Source organism: Cricetulus griseus, chromosome 6, assembly GCF_003668045.3.
Source record: "Cricetulus griseus strain 17A/GY chromosome 6, alternate assembly CriGri-PICRH-1.0, whole genome shotgun sequence".
Lineage (NCBI taxonomy): Eukaryota > Metazoa > Chordata > Mammalia > Rodentia > Cricetidae > Cricetulus > Cricetulus griseus.
In genome coordinates this window covers 142,857,483-142,876,949 of record NC_048599.1, presented here as the reverse complement: position 1 = coordinate 142,876,949, position 19,467 = coordinate 142,857,483, and the positions used below count along the sequence as shown (strand labels likewise).

The 19,467-nt window shown below is 45.3% G+C and overlaps 1 protein-coding gene across 1 annotated transcript in view; it reads left to right on the top strand.

The window, feature by feature from the left end:
* Positions 1 to 10,420: 10,420 nt before the first annotated feature.
* The window catches only part of Fnbp1 (formin binding protein 1), a 131,373-nt gene continuing 122,326 nt past the window's right edge, over positions 10,421 to 19,467 (top strand). Inside the window, exon 1 of the mRNA XM_027423890.2 lies at positions 10,421 to 10,648. Within this exon, the coding sequence (XP_027279691.1) occupies positions 10,625 to 10,648 (24 nt within the window). The 5' untranslated portion in view covers positions 10,421 to 10,624. The remainder of the gene's footprint in view (positions 10,649 to 19,467) is intronic.

Genomic DNA, 19,467 nt, shown 5'->3' with positions numbered 1-19,467 from the left:
GGGTCAAAGTGCGGTATCCCGGAAGAGTTCTGGAAGGGGGCGCGGCCGCTACCTCTGAGGTCCCTAAGATCGTTTTAGTGCGAAATACGTCTGTTTGCTCACGGAGGGCCCCGAGCGGGCCATCTCGGGACTTTTCACTTAGCTTTTTCAGTGCGGACTTCCAGTGAAGGCCCTCTGAGAACCCTGAGCGTTTGCCACGACAGCCATGGCGGGGCAAGACCAACCCGGGCCTCCTTTTCTGCCTCGCCTGGCTTGGGGAGTGAGGGACCTGGACCAAAGGCTGGAACCTGCAGTGGCTGCCACGCACTCCCTGGCTGTTGATTGGCCTGTCGTTGGCGGTAATATCTTTGTCTTAGATCCCTTGATTTGTTATTATCCTAGGCCCCAAATAGTTGCAGTAATGGGATGAAGCAATCCACTTTAAAAGCGGTGGCATTTAATCTTTGGGACAATCTAATCAGATAAGAGGTAGGTGTCATATTTATCCCCGACTCTGCCTAAGCTCTGAGAAATGGCCTTTTGGTCCAGGCTGAACTGGGGATCACATGGAAATTTTTAACTCTTACATCATTTTTGGCTTTTGGTTTTTCGAGACAGGGTTTCCCTGTGGCTTTGGAGGCTGTCCTGGAACTAAGCTCTTGTAGACCAGGCTGGTCTCGAACTTACAGAGATCCGCCTGCCTCTGCCTCCCTGGTTCTGGGATTAAAGGTGCGCACCACCAACGCCCGCCCGGCCTGATACGTCATTTTGCCTCCTGTGATTTCATGCCACCACTAGAGTCTGAGCTGTAATGTCTTCTATTTTAGTGTCTGTGGAAACTTTGCTTCTGGTCCTTAGCACGTGAGGACTTAGTAGTGGTCCCTGATGCCATTGTTTATCAAGGAGATACAGGAAGCAAGTATATTAAAATTGCTGATAGTCAAGTTTGTTTAGTTTTTACATTCTTTTTTTTCCTTTTTTTTTGTCTATTGTTTTGTTTTTTTGTTTTGGTTTTTTTGTTTTTTGGGTTTTTTTTTTTTTGTATTTTGAGACAGGGTTTCTCTGTAGGTTTTGGAGACTGTCCTAGAACTCTCTTTGAAGACCAGGCTAGCCTAAACTCAAAGAGATCCTCCTGCCTCTGCCTCCTGAGTGCTGGGATTACAGGCATGTACCACTACTGCCTGGCTTTAGATTCTTGTTTATAAATGGACACACAAGTAATACATTTGAATGTGTTCATGTGTCTCTGTGTGTTAATTATTTAAACAAAACAGGACACAATAAAAACCACTAGGAATCCTACTACCAGGCAAACCACTCACGTATAGGTGTGTTGACACATAATACAGAATCAAATTCCTAAAACTTAACTGCAATTAGGAACAGAATATATAAGCATTGTTTGTTTGTTAATTTTTATTTGGGTGCTTGTGTGTGTGTGTGTGTGTGTGTGTGTGTGTGTGTGTGTGTGTGTGTGTCATGTGCAGGTAACTAAGGAAACCAGAAGATAGTGTCAGATCCCCTAGAACTGGAGTTAACATGCAGTTGTGAGTTGCCTGACATTATGGGTGCTGGAAACTGAATGCAGGTCCTCTGGAAGAGCAGTAAGTGCTCTTAACCATGGAGCAATGTCTCCATCCCAACATGATATATATATATATATATATATATATATATATATATATATGTAGATAGCTAATTTAGTTTATTTATTTTTATTTATGTATCTGTGTGTGTATATATGCCATTGGGGGCGGGGTACCCAAAGAGAACAGAAGAGGACAACAGCTCCCCTGGAGCTGGAGTTGTGATTGTGGTTGTGATCCACCCATTGTGTTTGCTGGTAACCCAAGCTCCAATCCTCTGGATGTCCAACAACTGTTGAGCCATCTCTGCAGCCCAACGTGATATACTTCAACGGCACAAAACAGTCAACTTAAAATTTTCATTTGGGGACTGGAGAGATGGCTCAGCGGTTAAGAACACTGACTGTTCTTCCAGAGGTCCTGAGTTCAATACCCAGCAATCACATGGTGGCTCACAACCACCTTGAATGAGATCTGCATGCAGGCAGAAGACTGTATACATAATAAATAAATAAAATCTTTAAATTTTTTTTTTCATTTGGAGCTGGCATTGGTGACTCATACTTTGATCCCAGCGATCTGGAAGCAGAAGCAGGTGGATCTCTGAGTTCAAGGCCAGTCAGGGATACGCAGAGAAACCCTGTCTTCAGAATGAATGAATGAACAAATAAATAAATAAGGAAAAAGGAAGGAAGGATTCACTTGTTTGGGACTATCCTGTCTAATAATAATAATAATAATAATAATAATAATACACAAATCACTTGGGAAAATGCTGAAGTATGGAACTGAAAGTGAGATGGGGTTCTAGAAGGCTCCTCTATTTCCCTATGTGTGTGCAAATCTAATCCTTCCCTTGACTAAAAACCAGTGTAAGCCCAGCCACACCCTCTTCAAAGGCGAAAGTAGAACATGTAGGTGGAGACACAAAGGTTTTCATTTATCTTAAAATACCTTTGAGTTTCATGGGAGGGAAAGGCAATGACTACTGGTTGGTGGCTGTCCTTCCCTTCCCTTCTCTTGAGTCTTGGGCCATCTCTTTTGAATATGCAATCTTCCAAGTTTGAACAGGATTTTCATCTGATCCCACCCCCTTACAGATAATGTAACCTAGAGCAGGAAAGTCTAGAATTAATCTTTTGCAGCTCTATGCAGAGAGATGAGAAAGTGTTTCCTGAGTGACCTGAATCAGTTATGTGATCTATATGTATGTTATGTCATCTAAAATCAGGAAAGTTACAGAGTGTATTTCCTTTTTTCAGATGAGGTTTGGTTGGATTAACTAACTCAGAGACAGTCTGTCCCTGTATAAATGATCCACCAGCACACTCACTTACCCTACTCACAAAGCCCAAGACAAAAACCTCTGTCCTGCCCTGCTGCAGAGAAAGACCATGGCATGCTGTGTTAGACTGGAAGGCTCTGTAGGTAACCCAGATTTGTTCACTTTCTTTACCAGGTGTGAAATCAATGCTAAGGGACACTGTGACTTTCCAAAGATCACACAGCTTTTTGGGGGTAGTTTTAGCAGGCATCTGTAAAACCAGGACTGAAACTTCAGTTGCTTACAGAAATGGATCTGGGCTTCTTGCCTGATATTATGAACAGCTTTGTGATTTTTTTAGAGAGTTATTATTCTATTTTTATTTTGTGTATGTGTATGTGTATGGGGGGTGCATGTGAATGCAGGTTTCCTGGAGGACAAAAGAGGGTTTCAGAGCCCCTGGAGCTGGAAGGAGATAGTGAGCCCGTTGATATGGGTGCTGGGAACCAAACTGAGATCTTCCACAAGAGCAGTACACATACTTAACTGCTGAGCTGCCTCTCCAGCCTCAGCTTTCTGAGTTTTGTAATTTTTTATTTTTGTTTGAGTTTTTCCAGACAGGGTTTCTCTGTGGCTTTGGAGGCTGTCCTGGAACGCACTCTTTAGACCAGGCTGGTCTTGAACTCACAGACATCCACCTGCCTCTGCCTCCTGAGTGCTGGGATTAAAGGTGTGCGCCACCAATGCCCGGCTGAGTTTTGTAATTTAAAAAAGGTAGCGAGCTGGCATGGTAACATAGCTATGACCCTAGGATGGGAAGTCTGAAGTAAATGACACCTGTTGGGGATGTAGCTTAGTAGTCTAGCTAGCATGTGCAAGAATGAGGCCTTGGATTCAGTCCCGTGTCTTCACACACACACAGGGAGAGAACCTTCAAAAATCATGAAAAAGTAAGAATTCGAGAACTCTGATACTGTGTTTTGGGAAGCAAGAAGAGAAGCTAAAGACAGCTACAGGAAAAATTACACATTTATGTATGCATATATGTGTGTGTGCCTGAGCGTATGTGTGTACATGCCATATGCATGCAGGGGCCTGTGGAGGCCAAAAGAGAGCATGTGTAGGCTGAGGGTTGAAACTGGGTTGTCTGGATGGGCCATCTATGATCTTAATTATTGAGCCATTTCTCCAGCCCCTACTTATGTGATTTTTTTTTTTTTTTTTTTTGGTTTTTCAAGCAGGGTTTCTCTGTGACTTTGGAGGCTGTCCTGGAACTAGCCCTTGTAAACCAGGCTGATCTCAAACTCACAGAGATCGGCCTGCCTTTGCCTGCTGAGTGCTGGGATTAAAGGTGTGCGCCACCACCACCCGTTAAGTGATTTTTTTACTTAAAAAAAAGTTAAGTAAACAGAAGACAGTTTTTTTAAAGATTTTATTTCTTTATTATGCATACAATATTCTGCTTCCATGTATATCTGCACACCAGAAGAGGGCACCAGATCTCATAAAGAATGGCACCATGTGGTTGCTGGGAATTGAACTCAGGACCTTTGGAAGAGCAGTTGGTGCTCTTAACCTTTGAGCCATCTCTCCAGCCCCAGAAGACAAATTTTTAAGTGAGTTTTTCCTTTTTAATATTCTAGTGCTGAGGATTGAACCAAGGCTTCATGCATGCTAGACAAGCCCTTGTCTACTGAACTATTTTCCCATCCTATTGTTACTTTTTAAAGACTGGTGCCTAATTGATAATACTAATCTAGACTAGAGAGATAGCTCAGCACTTGAGAGCACTTACTGATCTCATAGAGGACTGGAGTTTGTGTCCTAGAACTCACATGGTGACTAACAACCACCTGGAACATGAGTTCCAGGGGACCCAGTGCCCTCTTCTGGCCTCCATGGCCATCTGACACACATACATATATGCAGATAAACATACACATAAATATAATAATAATAAAAGCCAGGCTTGATGGCACATGCCTTTAATCCTAGCACTAGGGAGGCAGAAGCAAAGGCAGATGGATCTCTGTGGATTCGAGGCTAGGCTGGTCTACATAGTAAGTTCCAGGACAGTCAGAGCTGCAAAGTGAGACCCTGTCTCAAAATAATACTAATAAGGTGGGGCTGGAAAAATGACTCAGTGGTAGTGGCATTTGCTACTCATCCAGAGGACCCAAGTTCAATTCCTAGCACCCACATCTGGAAGCTCACAACCACCTGTCACTCCAGCTCCAGAGGATGCAATGTCTTCCTCTGGCTTCCATGGGCACCCCCACATACACATGTACACACATAAGTAAAAACAATAAAGAGCAATAAATAATAGAGTCCAATACCACTCTTTAGAAGATATGTCTTTACATTTGACTAAAACTAAAAGGGAGTGTCCGGGTATCCTCATTTCCTCTTTGTGGTAGTAAAATATCTATTCCAAAGAAGAATTTTGTCTGGTTCTGGTAAAAAAAAAAAATTTCCACACCTTAAAATTAAATCTTTAGGATTCCTTCATTTTTAAGCCTGGGAATTATGACAAAAATTCCACAAGGCCACATCTTGGTTTGTGAGGGTGTCTGTGTGTTTGGGAACCCTGTGGTTATTTTGAAATCTAGAGGAAGGAGCATGGAAGACCTCTTAGAAAGTCTTCGAAAACCTGTTACAAGGAGGCAGTGTAGAATGCTCTTCCAACCCTGGGGCCCAAAAAGGTACAACATGTGACTTCCTAGTTTCCAGCAAAAGTCATTTGTGTAATGAGGATGCTGCAACCTGCACATCTTGTTGAGCAACAAAACAAGTTTTGCCTGCTTCTCCCTGGCAGCGCCTTCCAGGGGGCATTAAACCAAGGCACTGACTGGAAAAGCCTGAGGTCAAGAAGGGCAGAGCTCCTAAACCCGGCTTTGAGCCTTGCTCTCTTTCTTAATCAAGAGCCTCTACAGTTTGCAGGATCAGTTCAAGGTTGCCACTGGTAGGAAACTGGTATTTAAATTCAAACAAATTCAAACAAGTAGTTTGAATACAGTGCTATTAATAATATTTAGCCTGGGCTTGGACCATTGGAGAAAATAATACATAACTGGTTTTCCTTTTACCAAAGTTTTTATTACATTTATTTAATGTATGCATTGGGGAAGGGGCACATGCATGGAGAATGTCTGGAGGTCAGAGGGGGATCTCAAAAGTCTGTTCTCTTTCTACCATGTGAGTCACCGTGTGGGGTAGAACTCAAGTGGGCAGGTTTGGCAGCAGCTCATTTACCTGGTGAGCTGTCCCACAGGTCTTCCTGTCTTTCAGAAGAGTTCTTTCAGGCCCCAAAGCTAACATAGCAAGGAACCAGAGGCTTCTCAGGGCCTGGTAACATCCATTGGGCTGTGTCTTCCAGATTGCGGTGGAGATTCTCAGGTATCTCCTAGGACACCAAAGAAACCCTTGAAAGCATCTTTTTTTTTTTTTTTTTTTTTTTTTTTTTTTTTTTTTTTTTTTTTTTTGTTTTTCGAGACAGGGTTTCTCTGTGTAGCTTTGGAGCCTATCCTGGCACTCTCTCTAGAGACCAGGCTGGCCTCGAACTCACAGAGATCCACCTGCCTCTGCCTCCCGAGTGCTGGGATTAAAGGCGTGTGCCACCAACACCCGGCTGAAAGCATCTTTTTTGGTCATTGGGAAGATGTCAGTCCAGTGGTCCCAGCACACCTTCCGAAGGCTGACGGTGTGATGGAAATGAACCCGAGAATCACTTTCAACCTGGGGACAATTGCTCTGGGTAGCCCCTGTTTCATAATTGATGGAGTCTTTACAGACCTTCAGACTACTCAGCCATTGTGCATTAAAATCTAGTTGCAGTTGCAAGATTGTACTCACTAGGAAGTTCTTAGTTTTATCCTGTTCCTAGTTTTTCCAGTTGGCTGTTTCCTGGGGTCCTGAATATGTACAGCCAGTTCTCAATTTACCATGGCTCAACCAACAGTATGGGGTTCCTGGAAGACTAGATGCATTCTTTTGGACTCAAGTCATTTTAAGCCAGCCTTGGCTACATAGTGAGTTTGAGGTCTGCCTAGACTACATGAGACCCTCTCTTAAAAAAACAAACAGTAAGCCAGGCTTGATGGAATACCCCTCTCAGCACTCAAGAGGCAGAGGCAGTGGATATCTCTGAGTTCAAGATTAGCCTAATCTACAAAGTGAGTTCCATACCAGCCAGAGATGCACAATTTTTTTTAAAAAAGTATATTGAGACTTAACTCCATTGTAAGTTAAGCTATGGGAAATTTTAAGCCAAACCATGTGGGGGATGTCATTAGGAAACTCTAGTGATAGACAACCAGTCTGTCTCACCCTGCATTGAGGCCCAGGGATCTAGCTATAGCAGCAAATTGTAAGACATTGCTTCCTTGCTGTGGCACATAGGAGGAAAGGAAACTTGTATTTGTGTCCTCTTTGCTAAGCACTTTGCAGATATTCTTTTTTAGTATTTGAAGAAGCCATGAGGTCATTGTTCCATTGTAAGAGAGGAAACTGAGGTTTGGAGAAGGGAAACTCTGCTGCAGCTGCCCACCCTGAGCTCTGCAGTGAACTACACTAAAGCATGTGCTCAACAGCCCAGCATTTCAGCCTCCTGGGCATCTGCAAAGCCCCCTCCCTCTTTGTGAATAAGGAAACTGAAGCTCAGACGGTGTAAGTTGTTAGAAACCACACACCTCTCATAAGGACTAGACACTGGGATCCCCAACAATGATAAAAACCCATGCTTCAGAACCCCTCATCCACTGAGCATGGACCTACTTATAAACCCTGAGTGAGATGTTCATTAATTCGGCACAGGGTAAGACCTGTCCAAAGCCCTGATAGATTTGTCTGTAACTACTCAGAAATGCTGACTAAGAGCCGGGTGTTGGTGGCACATGCCTTTAATCCCAGCACTCAGGAGGCAGAGGCAGGCGGATCTCTGTGAGTTTGAGGCCAGCCTGGTTTCCAGAGCGAGTGCCAGGATAGGCTCCAAAGCTACACAGAGAAACCCTGTCTCGAAAACAAAAAACAAAAAACAAACAAACAAAAAACAAAAAAAAAAAGAAAGAAAGAAAGAAAGCACACTAGCCAGCCAGAAGCTTATGCAGGTAGGGTCTGCACTGTGCTTGTTCAGGTGCCTTCCTTTATGTTTAACCCTTTCCATGCTATTAGATCATTCAAAGGCAGAGACCACAACTCTGAGAATCAAGGAACAGGTGTGCAACTGTGGTAAGCCTAGCATTTGCATGGGGTGAGGACACCTCAGCTAAAAGATCAACACTGCATTTCTCTTTCATTTTCTGAAGCTTTTGACTCAAAGCATTTTCCAGTTGCCATCCATACTTAACAAAATGAAAGATACTTTAAGTATGTCCAGTTAACTTGGCTCTTGCACCTCCTGCAGCTTTTAAGGGTTCCATAACACTTTCTGCTTACATTTTACATGTGAATGTAAAATTTCATCTTCAGGCATCTCTCTTTTCCACAGTTCCTTTTGTCTCTTTCTCTTTAGGGCACAGGCTGCTTTACCTCCTGGCTAGCCTATTTTTTGCAAGTGGTCATTCTAGTTTTCTGAAATCAAGATTAGATCATTTTTGTGGATTGAAAAGGAAACAGCAAACAAGCAGAGAGGCAAAGGTGTTGATGACGACAGCAAGACAAGGTCTTGCTGAGTAACTGTCCATTTCCATCTTTGAGCAAATAAAACCCCATGGCATTGTTGGGGCTGGGGAGATGGCTCAGTGTGGCTAAGAGCATTGCTTTGCTTTGATTTTCAACATCCACGTGGTGGCTCACAACCTATCTACAGTTCAGTTCCAGGGGATCCAGCACCCTCTATGGCCTCTAAGGGCACCAGACGTGAATGTGGTACACTGCTATATACATGCAGACAAAACACCAGTACACATTAAAAAACGAAACACAACAACAACAAAAAACCCTGTGGGATTGTTAATTAACATTGTTTACATTTTCTAGCCCTCTAACTCACCCTAGCCATAAATCGTGCTTGTCAGGGAGGTGGCTGCCGGTCACCTTGACTCTTACATATCCAGAAGTCTAGGAGTAAAGAGTGTTCAGACGTGATAAATGTGGGAGCAAAATATTTCAACAGACGCAAAGGATGGGAGGAGGGGATTGTAACTGACAATACAGCCCGAAACAGTGTTAATAGTTTCAATGTAACTACCCAGCAAAGGAAGTAGGAGGTGCTGAGGTTTGAGGCAAGGTTCTCAGCTCCACCCCTTCTTCCTTTTTCTTTCTTTCCTTTTACTTTTTAGACAGATGATTAGTGTGTGTGTGTGTGTGTGTGTGTGTGTGTGTGTGTGTGTGTGTGAGTGAGACAGAGTCTCACTATATAGCCTTTGGCCTGGAAGAGATCCACCTGCCTCTGCCTCATACCACACCACTAGAGTTTATTACTATTTTTCTTTCATTTTCTTTTAGTAAAGTTTTCACTTTAATGTCCAGGTCAGTCTGCTTGGTACTACTATGTGGCTCAGGTTGGCCTCTTCCTGCCTCTGCCTCAGGAGTGCTGAGACTACAATTACAGGCCACCACACACTGGGCTGAGATTCACCCTCCCAGGAGAATTAACTCCTTGGAGGAAGATGAACAGATCAAAGAAGACAGGGAGTGGAGAAACCGTTTAGAAGAGGGACCTGATCCAGAGGCCATGGTTCTGGAGGAAAGGACTCAGGAGCAGCATTCAGAGAAAGAAAAGCCATGGGGACAGTTTGAAGGATTCTGAGGAAACAGTTGGAAGTCCCCAGAATCCCACAGCCTGTGAGAAATGACACTCCATGGTGCTTTGGAAGAGTTAATGAGATGGTCCCCATTCCGCACCAGCTACCACCCACCGGCCAGTTCACTTCCTTGGTTCACACCTCTAGTCCTGGACTGGCAGACACTGCCTACCTTTGGCATCTGGAACTCTCCTACTAAAGGTGAAATCTATCCAAGACCACCCAGGCAATGAGCACGGAGGCTGAATTTGAACCCTCCAAGTTCTCGGTGGGCCCTAGAGATTCTGCTGTCCTTCCGCAGGGTAACACAACTTCACTGCTGATATTCTTGGCCGAACAAGTAGGAAAGAGCTTGTTCCACAGATTATAATTCTTTGGGCGCTCATCCCCTAGTTCCTTCCCTGGTTTTCCGGATCTGCTCGATCTCTATTGGCCTCAACGTCCCTATGTACACAGTGCACCGACGTCACGGTTCCAGGCCCCACTCCCACGCGCTCCTAGGGCCTCCGCAGTGGCTGGATGGTGGGAGAAGCCTCTTCAAGAACCTCTAAGGTGGGTATCGGTGGCCTCCAGGACAAAGTTCTGAATGCAAAGCTATGCTGGGAGGGTGGATGGAGGGCAGACAGTCTGCAGGCAGTGAGCACGGGTCCCGAGAGCGTAGGACGCGCTCTGGCTGCCGAATACCGACGACTTGAAGAGGTCCCGAGGGACTACCGTCCTTCTGGACCCCTGGGCAACAGGTCCAAAGGGAGCCTGGGGGCGGGACGGTACACGCGAGCTGTCAGTCCGGCCCCGCCCCGCCCCGCCTTTCGTCCCGCCCCACCACGCCCCTCGGCTCCGGTGCGGGGCGGGCGCGCTGCGGCGGTCGCTGCTGCTGCTTCCTCGGGCCATTTTGCTCCGCGCGAAGAGACGAGAGGTGGAGAGCCAAGGCTAGAGGAGGCGCGGGCTAGAGTAAACGGCGGGCGGCGTGCTTTCCGCATTCTCAGTGTCCGGAGGGGCTCAGCGATCACCGGCGAAGGGGTCGGGGGCCCCTTCCCGGTCCCTGCACCATGAGCTGGGGCACCGAGCTCTGGGTGAGTGAGGGGCCGGGCCGCAGGCGGCCTGGGCGGGAGGCGCGGCGAGGGGCCTGGGCGTGCGTCGTCTCCCAGAGAGGAGGGAACGCGGATCGGGTGGCCCCGGAGGCCTGGGGACGGCGCAGGGCTGGGTCCCGGATCCCCAAGCCGCGACCCGCGGGCGATCCCCGGGGGCGTGGGGCTGCGTAATTGCGCGCGCCCCTGGCCGGAGCTCGGGGCAGATCTATGCTCCGGGGTGCGGGCGGATCCCGCGCTGTTCCCGGGGGCGGGGCGGCCTGGCAGGCGCGGGGTTTCGAGTCTTGGGTTTGGGGGTGCCGCGAGCGAGAGGTGAGGTCTTCTCTCTGGAAGTGAGGACTTTAGCCCCAGGGCGGTTGGGGCGCACTTGTAATTCTTGGGGAACAGCTCAGATCCTCAATTTGAGGGGGGCTGCGGCGCTTGGTCCGCAGGGGGCGGCGGTAGGGGAGATCATAGGATACCACGAAGGGCCGGTTGCTGGGGACCTGTTTCTGCCCTACTGCCCAGAGGAAACGATTTCAAAAGGGCCTCTCAGGATCCTTCGTTTTGGGGTGCAGGTGGGTTAGCGAGCAGCTTGGTGTCTGGAAACGGTCTCACCGAGGGCGGTCAGAGGACGCCAGGGCAACCCTCAGGCCATCTCCAGGAAAGAGGCTGTTTGGCCGAGGGACAGGGCCTGTTGCCCTGCCTTCCTCTGGACTCGAGCACCGGGGAAAGGCTGGGCATAGGCTGGCGGTGCAGTGGCCTGGGTGAATGTGGGGACGAAGCCGCAGTTAGTGCGCGGAAATGTGCCCAAGACCAGTGATGGGTTCCAAAGTGCCAGCTGACTACCTTTCTGAATTCCATTTGTGAAGGGTGTGGAGGAGAAAGTGTGGGGTGGTGTTGTCGTCCAAGATGAGGCCAAGAAATGTCATGTCAAAATAAAACAAGGTTAGGGCAATTAGGGATGCAATGCATCTTCCTTAATTTTTTTTCTTTTGCTTTAATTGTTTTTACATAACCATTTCTTAGACTAAAGTATCCTGTTAATGTGAGAATCCTGGGAGCACTGGCCCTTAAATCAGAACTCATTTTATAAACATTCTCTGTCAAAGGAATTCCCATTCATTCAGCTGTCAAAATGTCAGGTGATGCATGCAAATATCCATTTTGAAAAAATTAAATTAACACATAGTTTGAAGCACTTGTACAAACCTGGGTTAGGCAAAACTGTAGGCCTTTGAATGCTCTGTTTTCTTTCCTTATTTTTACTTCCTTCAGTTTTGTTTTTTGGGTTTGTTTTGGGGTTTTTATTGTTTTTTGTTTTTGTTATCTGGGGTGGGGGCACATCAGAAGTCATGGTCAGTAGCAGAATGGAAGACTGGGCATGTGCTTTCCCTCTCTTACTCAAACAGCAGGATGCAGTTAGGAACATACATGATTCCCGAGTGGCTTAGGGAGGTAGACATTTCATAGACATGCCGGTGACTGTTCTAGCAGGGTGATCTAGAGGGCAGGGGGATGGAGGAAGAACTGACAGCATGGCTGTCCTTCCTGCCTATCTTTTGGGAGTGGAAGACAGGAAATCAAAAACCGGAGCAGCTGTGGCAGTTCACCCCTGAAATCCCAACATTGGAGGGGCTGAGGCAGGAGGATTGTTGTGAGTTTGCGTCCAGCCTGGAATACACAGTGAATCCCAGACCAGCTGGGACTACATGGAAAGACCCTGTCTGGAAAAGCAAAACAAAAGGATGCTGAGGATGTGACTCTAGTAAAATACTTGCCTGGCTGGCATGTGTGAGGTTCTGGGGTTGAACCCAGTGGAGACAAAAAAGAACCCTTGGGAAATATTGTTAATGGCAAGACATAGGAAATATTTGGATTTATTTTACTTGGTAAACTTGTGTTCACTTATGGCCAATAACTAATTGACCAAACATATTATATATGAAGTATATGGCAATGAAGAAAGGTGGTTTTGTTTTCTGTTTTGTTTTTAAGGCATGCTGACTTTGGGTGGTTTATAGTTTAATGGAGGGAATGGGTGAGCATGTTATGACACTATCAAGAAAAATTGGTGCAAATTTTGTTTTAAGACCAAAATGTCCACTATCAGTTATCTTAGCTTTTTAAAAGCAGGTTTATTTGTTTGTTTATTTTATGTATATGAGTGAGCTATCTGCATGTATGCCGTTATGCCAGAAGAGGTCATCAGATCCCACTATAGATGGTTGTGAGCTACTGTGTGGTTTTTGGGAATTGATCTCAGAACCTCTGGAAGAGCAGCCAGTACTCTCAATGGCTGAGCCAGCTCTCCAGCCCCCTAATTTTTAAATTATTATTATTATTATTTTAGCAGTTTTCAAGGAAAGGAAAAGACAGAAAGAAAGCTAGCCCAGAGGAGTAAAGGGAATTGGGTATAAAAAAGCCGTTTTTGTGTCTAGTGGTCAGAGGCTTGGCGATGTACAGTGTGCCTGACGGCCAGGCTGAGGCTCTGATTAAGGGCTTTCCTTACATGGTGGCTTTGGGACCTGGTTCGTGTGTAATGAGGTAATGATGTGGTGCGAAAGCCTCACTTGACGGAATGATGCTTCTGGATGGAGTGGCACAATTTGGGTGGCCGTGAGTGATGGTGGCAGGTGGCTGCAGCGTTCATAGACCTTCACTGATCTTAACAGATCTCATACAGTCTTGAGACTTTAATAAAAGTCCATCAAGGCCCTAAAAAACTTCTGGTTATGAACACTCATTTTACATGTCAAGCCTACTCTTAAGCCACATCCTGCTTTGTTAAAGAGTCAAACACTTTTCTCCTCCTAAAAACTCCCTAATGATAGAAAAGTTTTCACAGTCTCGGTGAGCTTTGAAAACCTGTAAAATGTCAGGAAGTTATAAAAGTTGATGCAAAAGTCACAGTTTATAACTCTGTTAGATTTCTGTATTCCTGTTAGACATGTATTTTGTTTTTGGGTTTTTTTTTTTTTTTTGGGTTTTTCGAGACAGGGTTTCTCTGTGGCTTTGGAGGCTGTCCTGGAACTAGCCCTTGTAGACCAGGCTGGCCTCGAACTCACAGAGATCCACCTGTCTCTGCCTCCCGAGTGTTGGGATTAAAGGCGTGCACCACCATCGCCCAGCCAGCAGGGTATTTTTTATGTGGGTACTGATGGTCATGATCTGCATGGTGACATGCTGAGCCATCTTCCCAGCCCCAGCTTGTTGACATTGTGGTTACTGTTGAATGACAAGTTTGTCACATTAAGGTCATTAGGAGGACTTTTCGTTGTTCCTTATTGGAAGGACAATGACAGGTTACTAAGCCATCAGCTCAATTAATTTTTTAGTAAAACCTTCTTATTAGTGTGAAATATGAAAAAATCATTAGAAAATTTAGTTTTGGGGGTGTGGAGAGATGGCTCAGCAGTTAAGAACACTGGTTACTCTTCCAGATGATCCGGATTCAATTCCCAGCACCCACGTGGCAGCTCACAACTATCTGTAACTCAAGTTCTAGGGGATCTAACACCTGCACATGAATGCACATAAAAAATAAATTTAAATAAATTATAAAGAATTTTTAAAAAGAAAATTTAGCTTTCATCTTTACTCCAAATTTGTAGCTGACTCAGTGACAGAACCAGATTTTGCTGTCCCCTGGTATCCTGTCTGCCATCTTTAATCTTTGTTCAGGATGCTCGTGAGAAATGAATGTTCCAAGTGTAAATGAAGGAAAATGGAGAAGCCTGAAGAGCACTCATTAGTTAGCATCCTAAGAAGCCACCGGCAGAAATTTTGTGTATGTTTTCTTTAGCTCTGTTGTTAAGATTGTGTCGGGCATATCACGTACATGGGAGTGCCCCAACCCATGTTGATAGTGGTGTCTGCTTTTTAAGAAGCAGCTTACGTGTGAGCTGACCAGGGCTTGACTTTAATCTCAGCACTTGGGAGGGCGGCAGAGGCAGGTGGACCCGGCCAGCCAGAGCTAGTAAAACCTTATCTCAAAAATGAGGTGTCCAGCTGGGCGTTGGTGTCGCATGCCTTTAATCCCAGCAGAGGCAGAGGCAGTCGGATCTCTGGGATCTCTGTGAGTTCCAGGTCAGCATGGTCTCCAGAGTGAGTGCCAGGATAGCCTCCAAAGCTACACAGAGAAACCCTGTCTCGAAAAACAAACAAACAAACAAACAAACAAAAAAATGAGGTGTCCGTGTCAGGTGTGCTTCAAAACACTTCCGAGGCAACTCAATGAGATCCTGTCTCTAAATAAAAAATACAAGAGGCTACCGATGTAGTTCAGAAGTAGAGAACTTGTGCAGTGTGTGTGAGGCCCTGGGCTCCATCTACTGTCCTGGGAACATGGCCTAGCTTGATGTAGGAACTTAATATTTGTTAAGTGATTGAGTGAATCCCTTCCTCCACTTTTGGCTTAACATTTGATTGTTAAAACTCAAGTCAACCTAATCACAATAACTTCCTGCATTTTGGCGAAAAAAATATATATGTATATATCATATATAAATTTATATGTAACACGCATATGTGTTATTATTGTATGTATATACATAATATATTCCTAGACATCTTAAAAAATAGGCTAACTTTTTTAAAACAGTTTGAGATACAGAGGTGACTTCCCCCTGTGCCCTTTGTCCCAAATGAACACAGTCTGGCCAACTTTTCACTTTCATCCTCCACACACATGCTTTGGCACAAGCTTCCACTCACACCACACACACAAACACATACATACACACAAATATAAAAATTGTTTTTGAAAAGCAATTTCTTCTCTGTGGGTCATAGCACTCATGCCTGGACACTAAAGAAGTTATATTAGGACACTTTATAATGTGTTAAGGTGTTAAACTAGGCAGTACTGATTCCTTTTCAGCCTGAAGCAGTGAGGATTAACTGTTTCTGGTTTGGGAGAGGCGTGAACTCTACTTCCCTTGACTTCCAAATGGGAGTAGAACATTAACAGCAGTTCACAGCTCTTCCTCAGCACTGTGGCCTTCACTCTTCAGAGGTTTCTGTTTGGGATGAGCCCTGCAAGGCCACCAGCACAGACAGTTGTCCCCAGATGTGCTGAGTAGAACAGAAGGACCTCAGAAGAGAGACCTCTGAGGTCTAGTTGAATTTAGTTACTGCTGCTCCTCCCTCAGGACAGGCTTTGCCCTCAGCCCTTCTGGTTATCAGAAATGAAGCAAAGCCAGCACAAGGCAGACCAGGGACTGACAATCAACTCACCCTGCAGTTTGTAAGTTGGTCCTGAAAATGTGAACACACTGTGTTTAGGCTAGGGTGAACAGGATCTCAAGTCTCTCTGAGACTTCTGTATCTGCCAGTGCTGGTGGTAGGATGCTACAGAGTTCCTGCCTAGCTTTGGTGCTCGTGGAAAGTGCTCCCGTGAAGGGCAGGTCCAGTTTGGCTCCTAGTTCAGCCCTTATGCTGTGTTCCCCTCCGGCATCACTCATGCTTACTTTGTCAGCACCACCCACACATAAGAATAAGGCTTTATTTTGACACTGAAAAATTGCACACTACCAAGAATACAGAGATGCCCTGGGATGTTAATCTAATTAGATTTTAAAATGTGGGTGTGAAGTCATCAGGAATTTGTATGGAAATATTTGTTTCCTGTTTTAGTACCATGATTTCATATGAACTGGACTCTTGGTGTGATAGTTAGAACATTTTAAATCCTAAAGGCAGAGTCTCACACTATATATATAGCTCAGGCTGGTCTACAACTCAAGATAAGTAGCCTGAACTTTTTCCCAAACGCTCAGAAATCCTCCTGCCTTAGCTTCTCAAGTGCTGGGATTACAGGTGTGAGCCACCATACCCAGCAGAATATCCTCCCTTTTTCTTGCAAATGGCACAATAGCTTTTACATTAAAATCGGAGCCATGGACCTGGGTTCAATTCTCAGCACCCACATGGTGGCTCACAACCATCATTAACTTCAGTCCCAGGAGCTTTGATGCCCCCTTCCGACCTCTGTGCTCACCAAGCATGCGAGTGGTGCACAGTGCAAACAAAACACTCATACACATGAAACTTAAAAATTCAAACAAAAATCCCTCTAACCTTGGTAAGTGCACTTGCTGCCAAGCTTGAGCTAAGTTCCGGTCTTGGAACCGCTGGGGGCGGAGAGACCTGATTGCCTCTTGTAAATTGCCCTTTGACTTCCTCTGCATACCACAATAGCACTGTGACATCATATCAGGGGGGTTAGTTAGAATATACCAACCTAGTAATTGGAATTGTGTGCTTTTTTGTTTGTTTGGTGGGGGTTTTTGTTTGTTTGTTGTTGATTTGGTTTGGTGTTTCAAGACAAGGTCTCTCTGTGTAGCCCTGGCTGTCCTGGAACTGGCTCTGAGACCAGCCTGGACTCAAACCCACGTATGCCATCTTACTTGGCTTGTTTGGTTGGCTTTTGTTCTTTTCTTTCTTTTTCCTTTAGTTTTTTGAGACAGGGCCTTATGAACAAGCTGGCCTGAACTTGAAATGCAACTGAGTATACCTTGAACTTCTGAGTGCTCAGATTATAGGAATGCACCACCACGACCAGTTTTAGGCAAGCACTCTACCGACTGGGCCACCGGTACCAGCACTTCTCAGTGTACAGGCTTCCATTTATATTCTTTTCTAAAACTGTTTATAATTGCCTCGATCCCTTATACCTGTAACACACCATGCACTGCCCTTTAGCCACTGCTGAAGAGTTTTGTCTTTTTATTTATTTATTTATTTATTTATTGGTTTTTTGAGACAGGGTTTCTCTGTGGCTTTGGAGGCTGTCCTGGAACTAGCTTTTGTAGACCAGGCTGGTCTCGAACTCACAGAGATCCGCCTGCCTCTGCCTCCCGAGTGCTGGGATTAAAGGCATGCGCCACCACTGCCCGGCTTTTTTTTTAAGTTTTATTTATTCATTATGCATAGTGTTCTGCCTGCATGTCTGTCTGCAGGCCAGAAGAGGGCACCAGATCTCATTATAGATGGCTGTGAGCCACCATGTGGTTGCTGGGAATTGAACTCAGGACTTGTGGAAGAACAGTCAGTATTCTTAACCTCTGAGCAATCTCTCCACCCTAAATTGCTGTGGTCTTGCTTGCCATTCATTGAAGGCGGCGGCTGCTGCTGCTGTTGCTGCTGCTGCTTCTTCTTCTTCTTTGGTTTTGTTTTGGTTTTTTGTTTGTTTGTTTTTCTGTAGCTTTGGATCCTACCCTGGAAAGCTTCGAACTCACAGAGATCCACCTCCCAAGTGCTGGGATAAAAGGAGTGCACCACCACCACCACCACCACCACCACCTGGCCTTGTTGTTTTGTTTTGTTTTTTGAAACAGGGTTTCTCTGTATTGTTTTGGAGCCTGTCCTGGAACATGCTCTGTAGACCAGGTTGGCCTCCAACTCACAGAGATCCACCTGCCTCTGCCTCCCCAATGCTGGGATTAAAGGCATGCGTCACCAACACCCCCCCTTTTTTTTTTTACCTTATTTTATGTGCATTGTTGTTAGAGCCACTGGAACTGGAGTTACAGTTGTGAGCTGCTTGTAGGTTCTGGGAATTGAACCTTGGTTCTCTTGAAGAGCAGTCAGTGCTCGTAACCCCTGGGCCATTAAGATCCAGGCGCTATGGGAACTTCCCGACTGTGGTCTAGCTGGAGGTGGGCCTGGTACCACTTGTGGCAGCTTTTGGGAGGTCACCCTGTGACATTGAAAGTGAGGAAACCAACAGACCTTACACGGTCTCCCCCAAGCATCAGGGAGATCCAGGGAGGCTCACACTGAGCAGAAATGGCCCATATCTTCCCCCCCAAGAACATGACCTTGACTCTCATCTTGCTTAGTCCTTGTTTGGGATGATGGTATGTGATCAAGGCCTTGACTTAGAAGATGAGCAAAGCCCAGAAAGGCTGCTTATCACACGCCTGAGCCACTCAGCAGGGAGTCCATTTTGGGCACCTCTTCACACAGACCATTCCATTGTAACAATCTAATCAGGCAGATTGACTTTCTTGTGGGTAAACAGCTCACCCAAGATAGTGAGTAGGGACTCATTCTCAGGGTCTTGGGCCTATGGCCTTAGGAAATGGTTTTATTTATTTATTTAGTACCGAGGACAAACCCAGCCTTCTCACATACTCAGTAAGCTCTCTACTGCACAGGCCCTAGTGCCTCTCCTTCTTTAAATTAAGAAAATAAGTTTAACTTTTTTTTTTTTTTTTTTTTTTGAGACAGGGTTTCTCTGTGACTTTGGAGGCACTGTCCTGGAACTAGCTCTTGTAGACCAGGCTGGTCTCGAACTCACAGAGATCCGCCTGCCTCTGCCTCCCGAGTGCTGGGATTAAAGGCGTACGCCACCAACGCCCGGCTAACGTTTTTATTTATTAATTTTATGCATATTTATGGAGATGCATATTGCCTCAGCAGGAGGAAGGTCAGAGGACAACTAGTTAAAGTCAGTTCTCTTCTTCCACTGTGTGGATTCCTGGAATCAAACTCAGGTCTTCAAACTTTGTGGTAGGCTCCTTTACCCATGGAGTCATCTCATTAACCCTAAAAATTATTTTTAAGCCAGGCATAGTGACTCATAGTTGTTAGCCCAACACTCTAGAAGTCAAGAAAGAGGGTTTCTGCAAGTTTGAGGTCAGTCTGGGCTGTATAGCAAGACAAACAAAAAACTAATTTTATTGCTTGAACATTTTGTTTTGTTGTTGTTTTTTCTCTTTTGTTTGTTTGAGTGTTTGAATATAGAAAATTTCTTTTCTTGTTATTGTTTTTTGAGACAGGATTTCTCTGTGTATCTCTAGCTGTGTAGCTAGCATGTA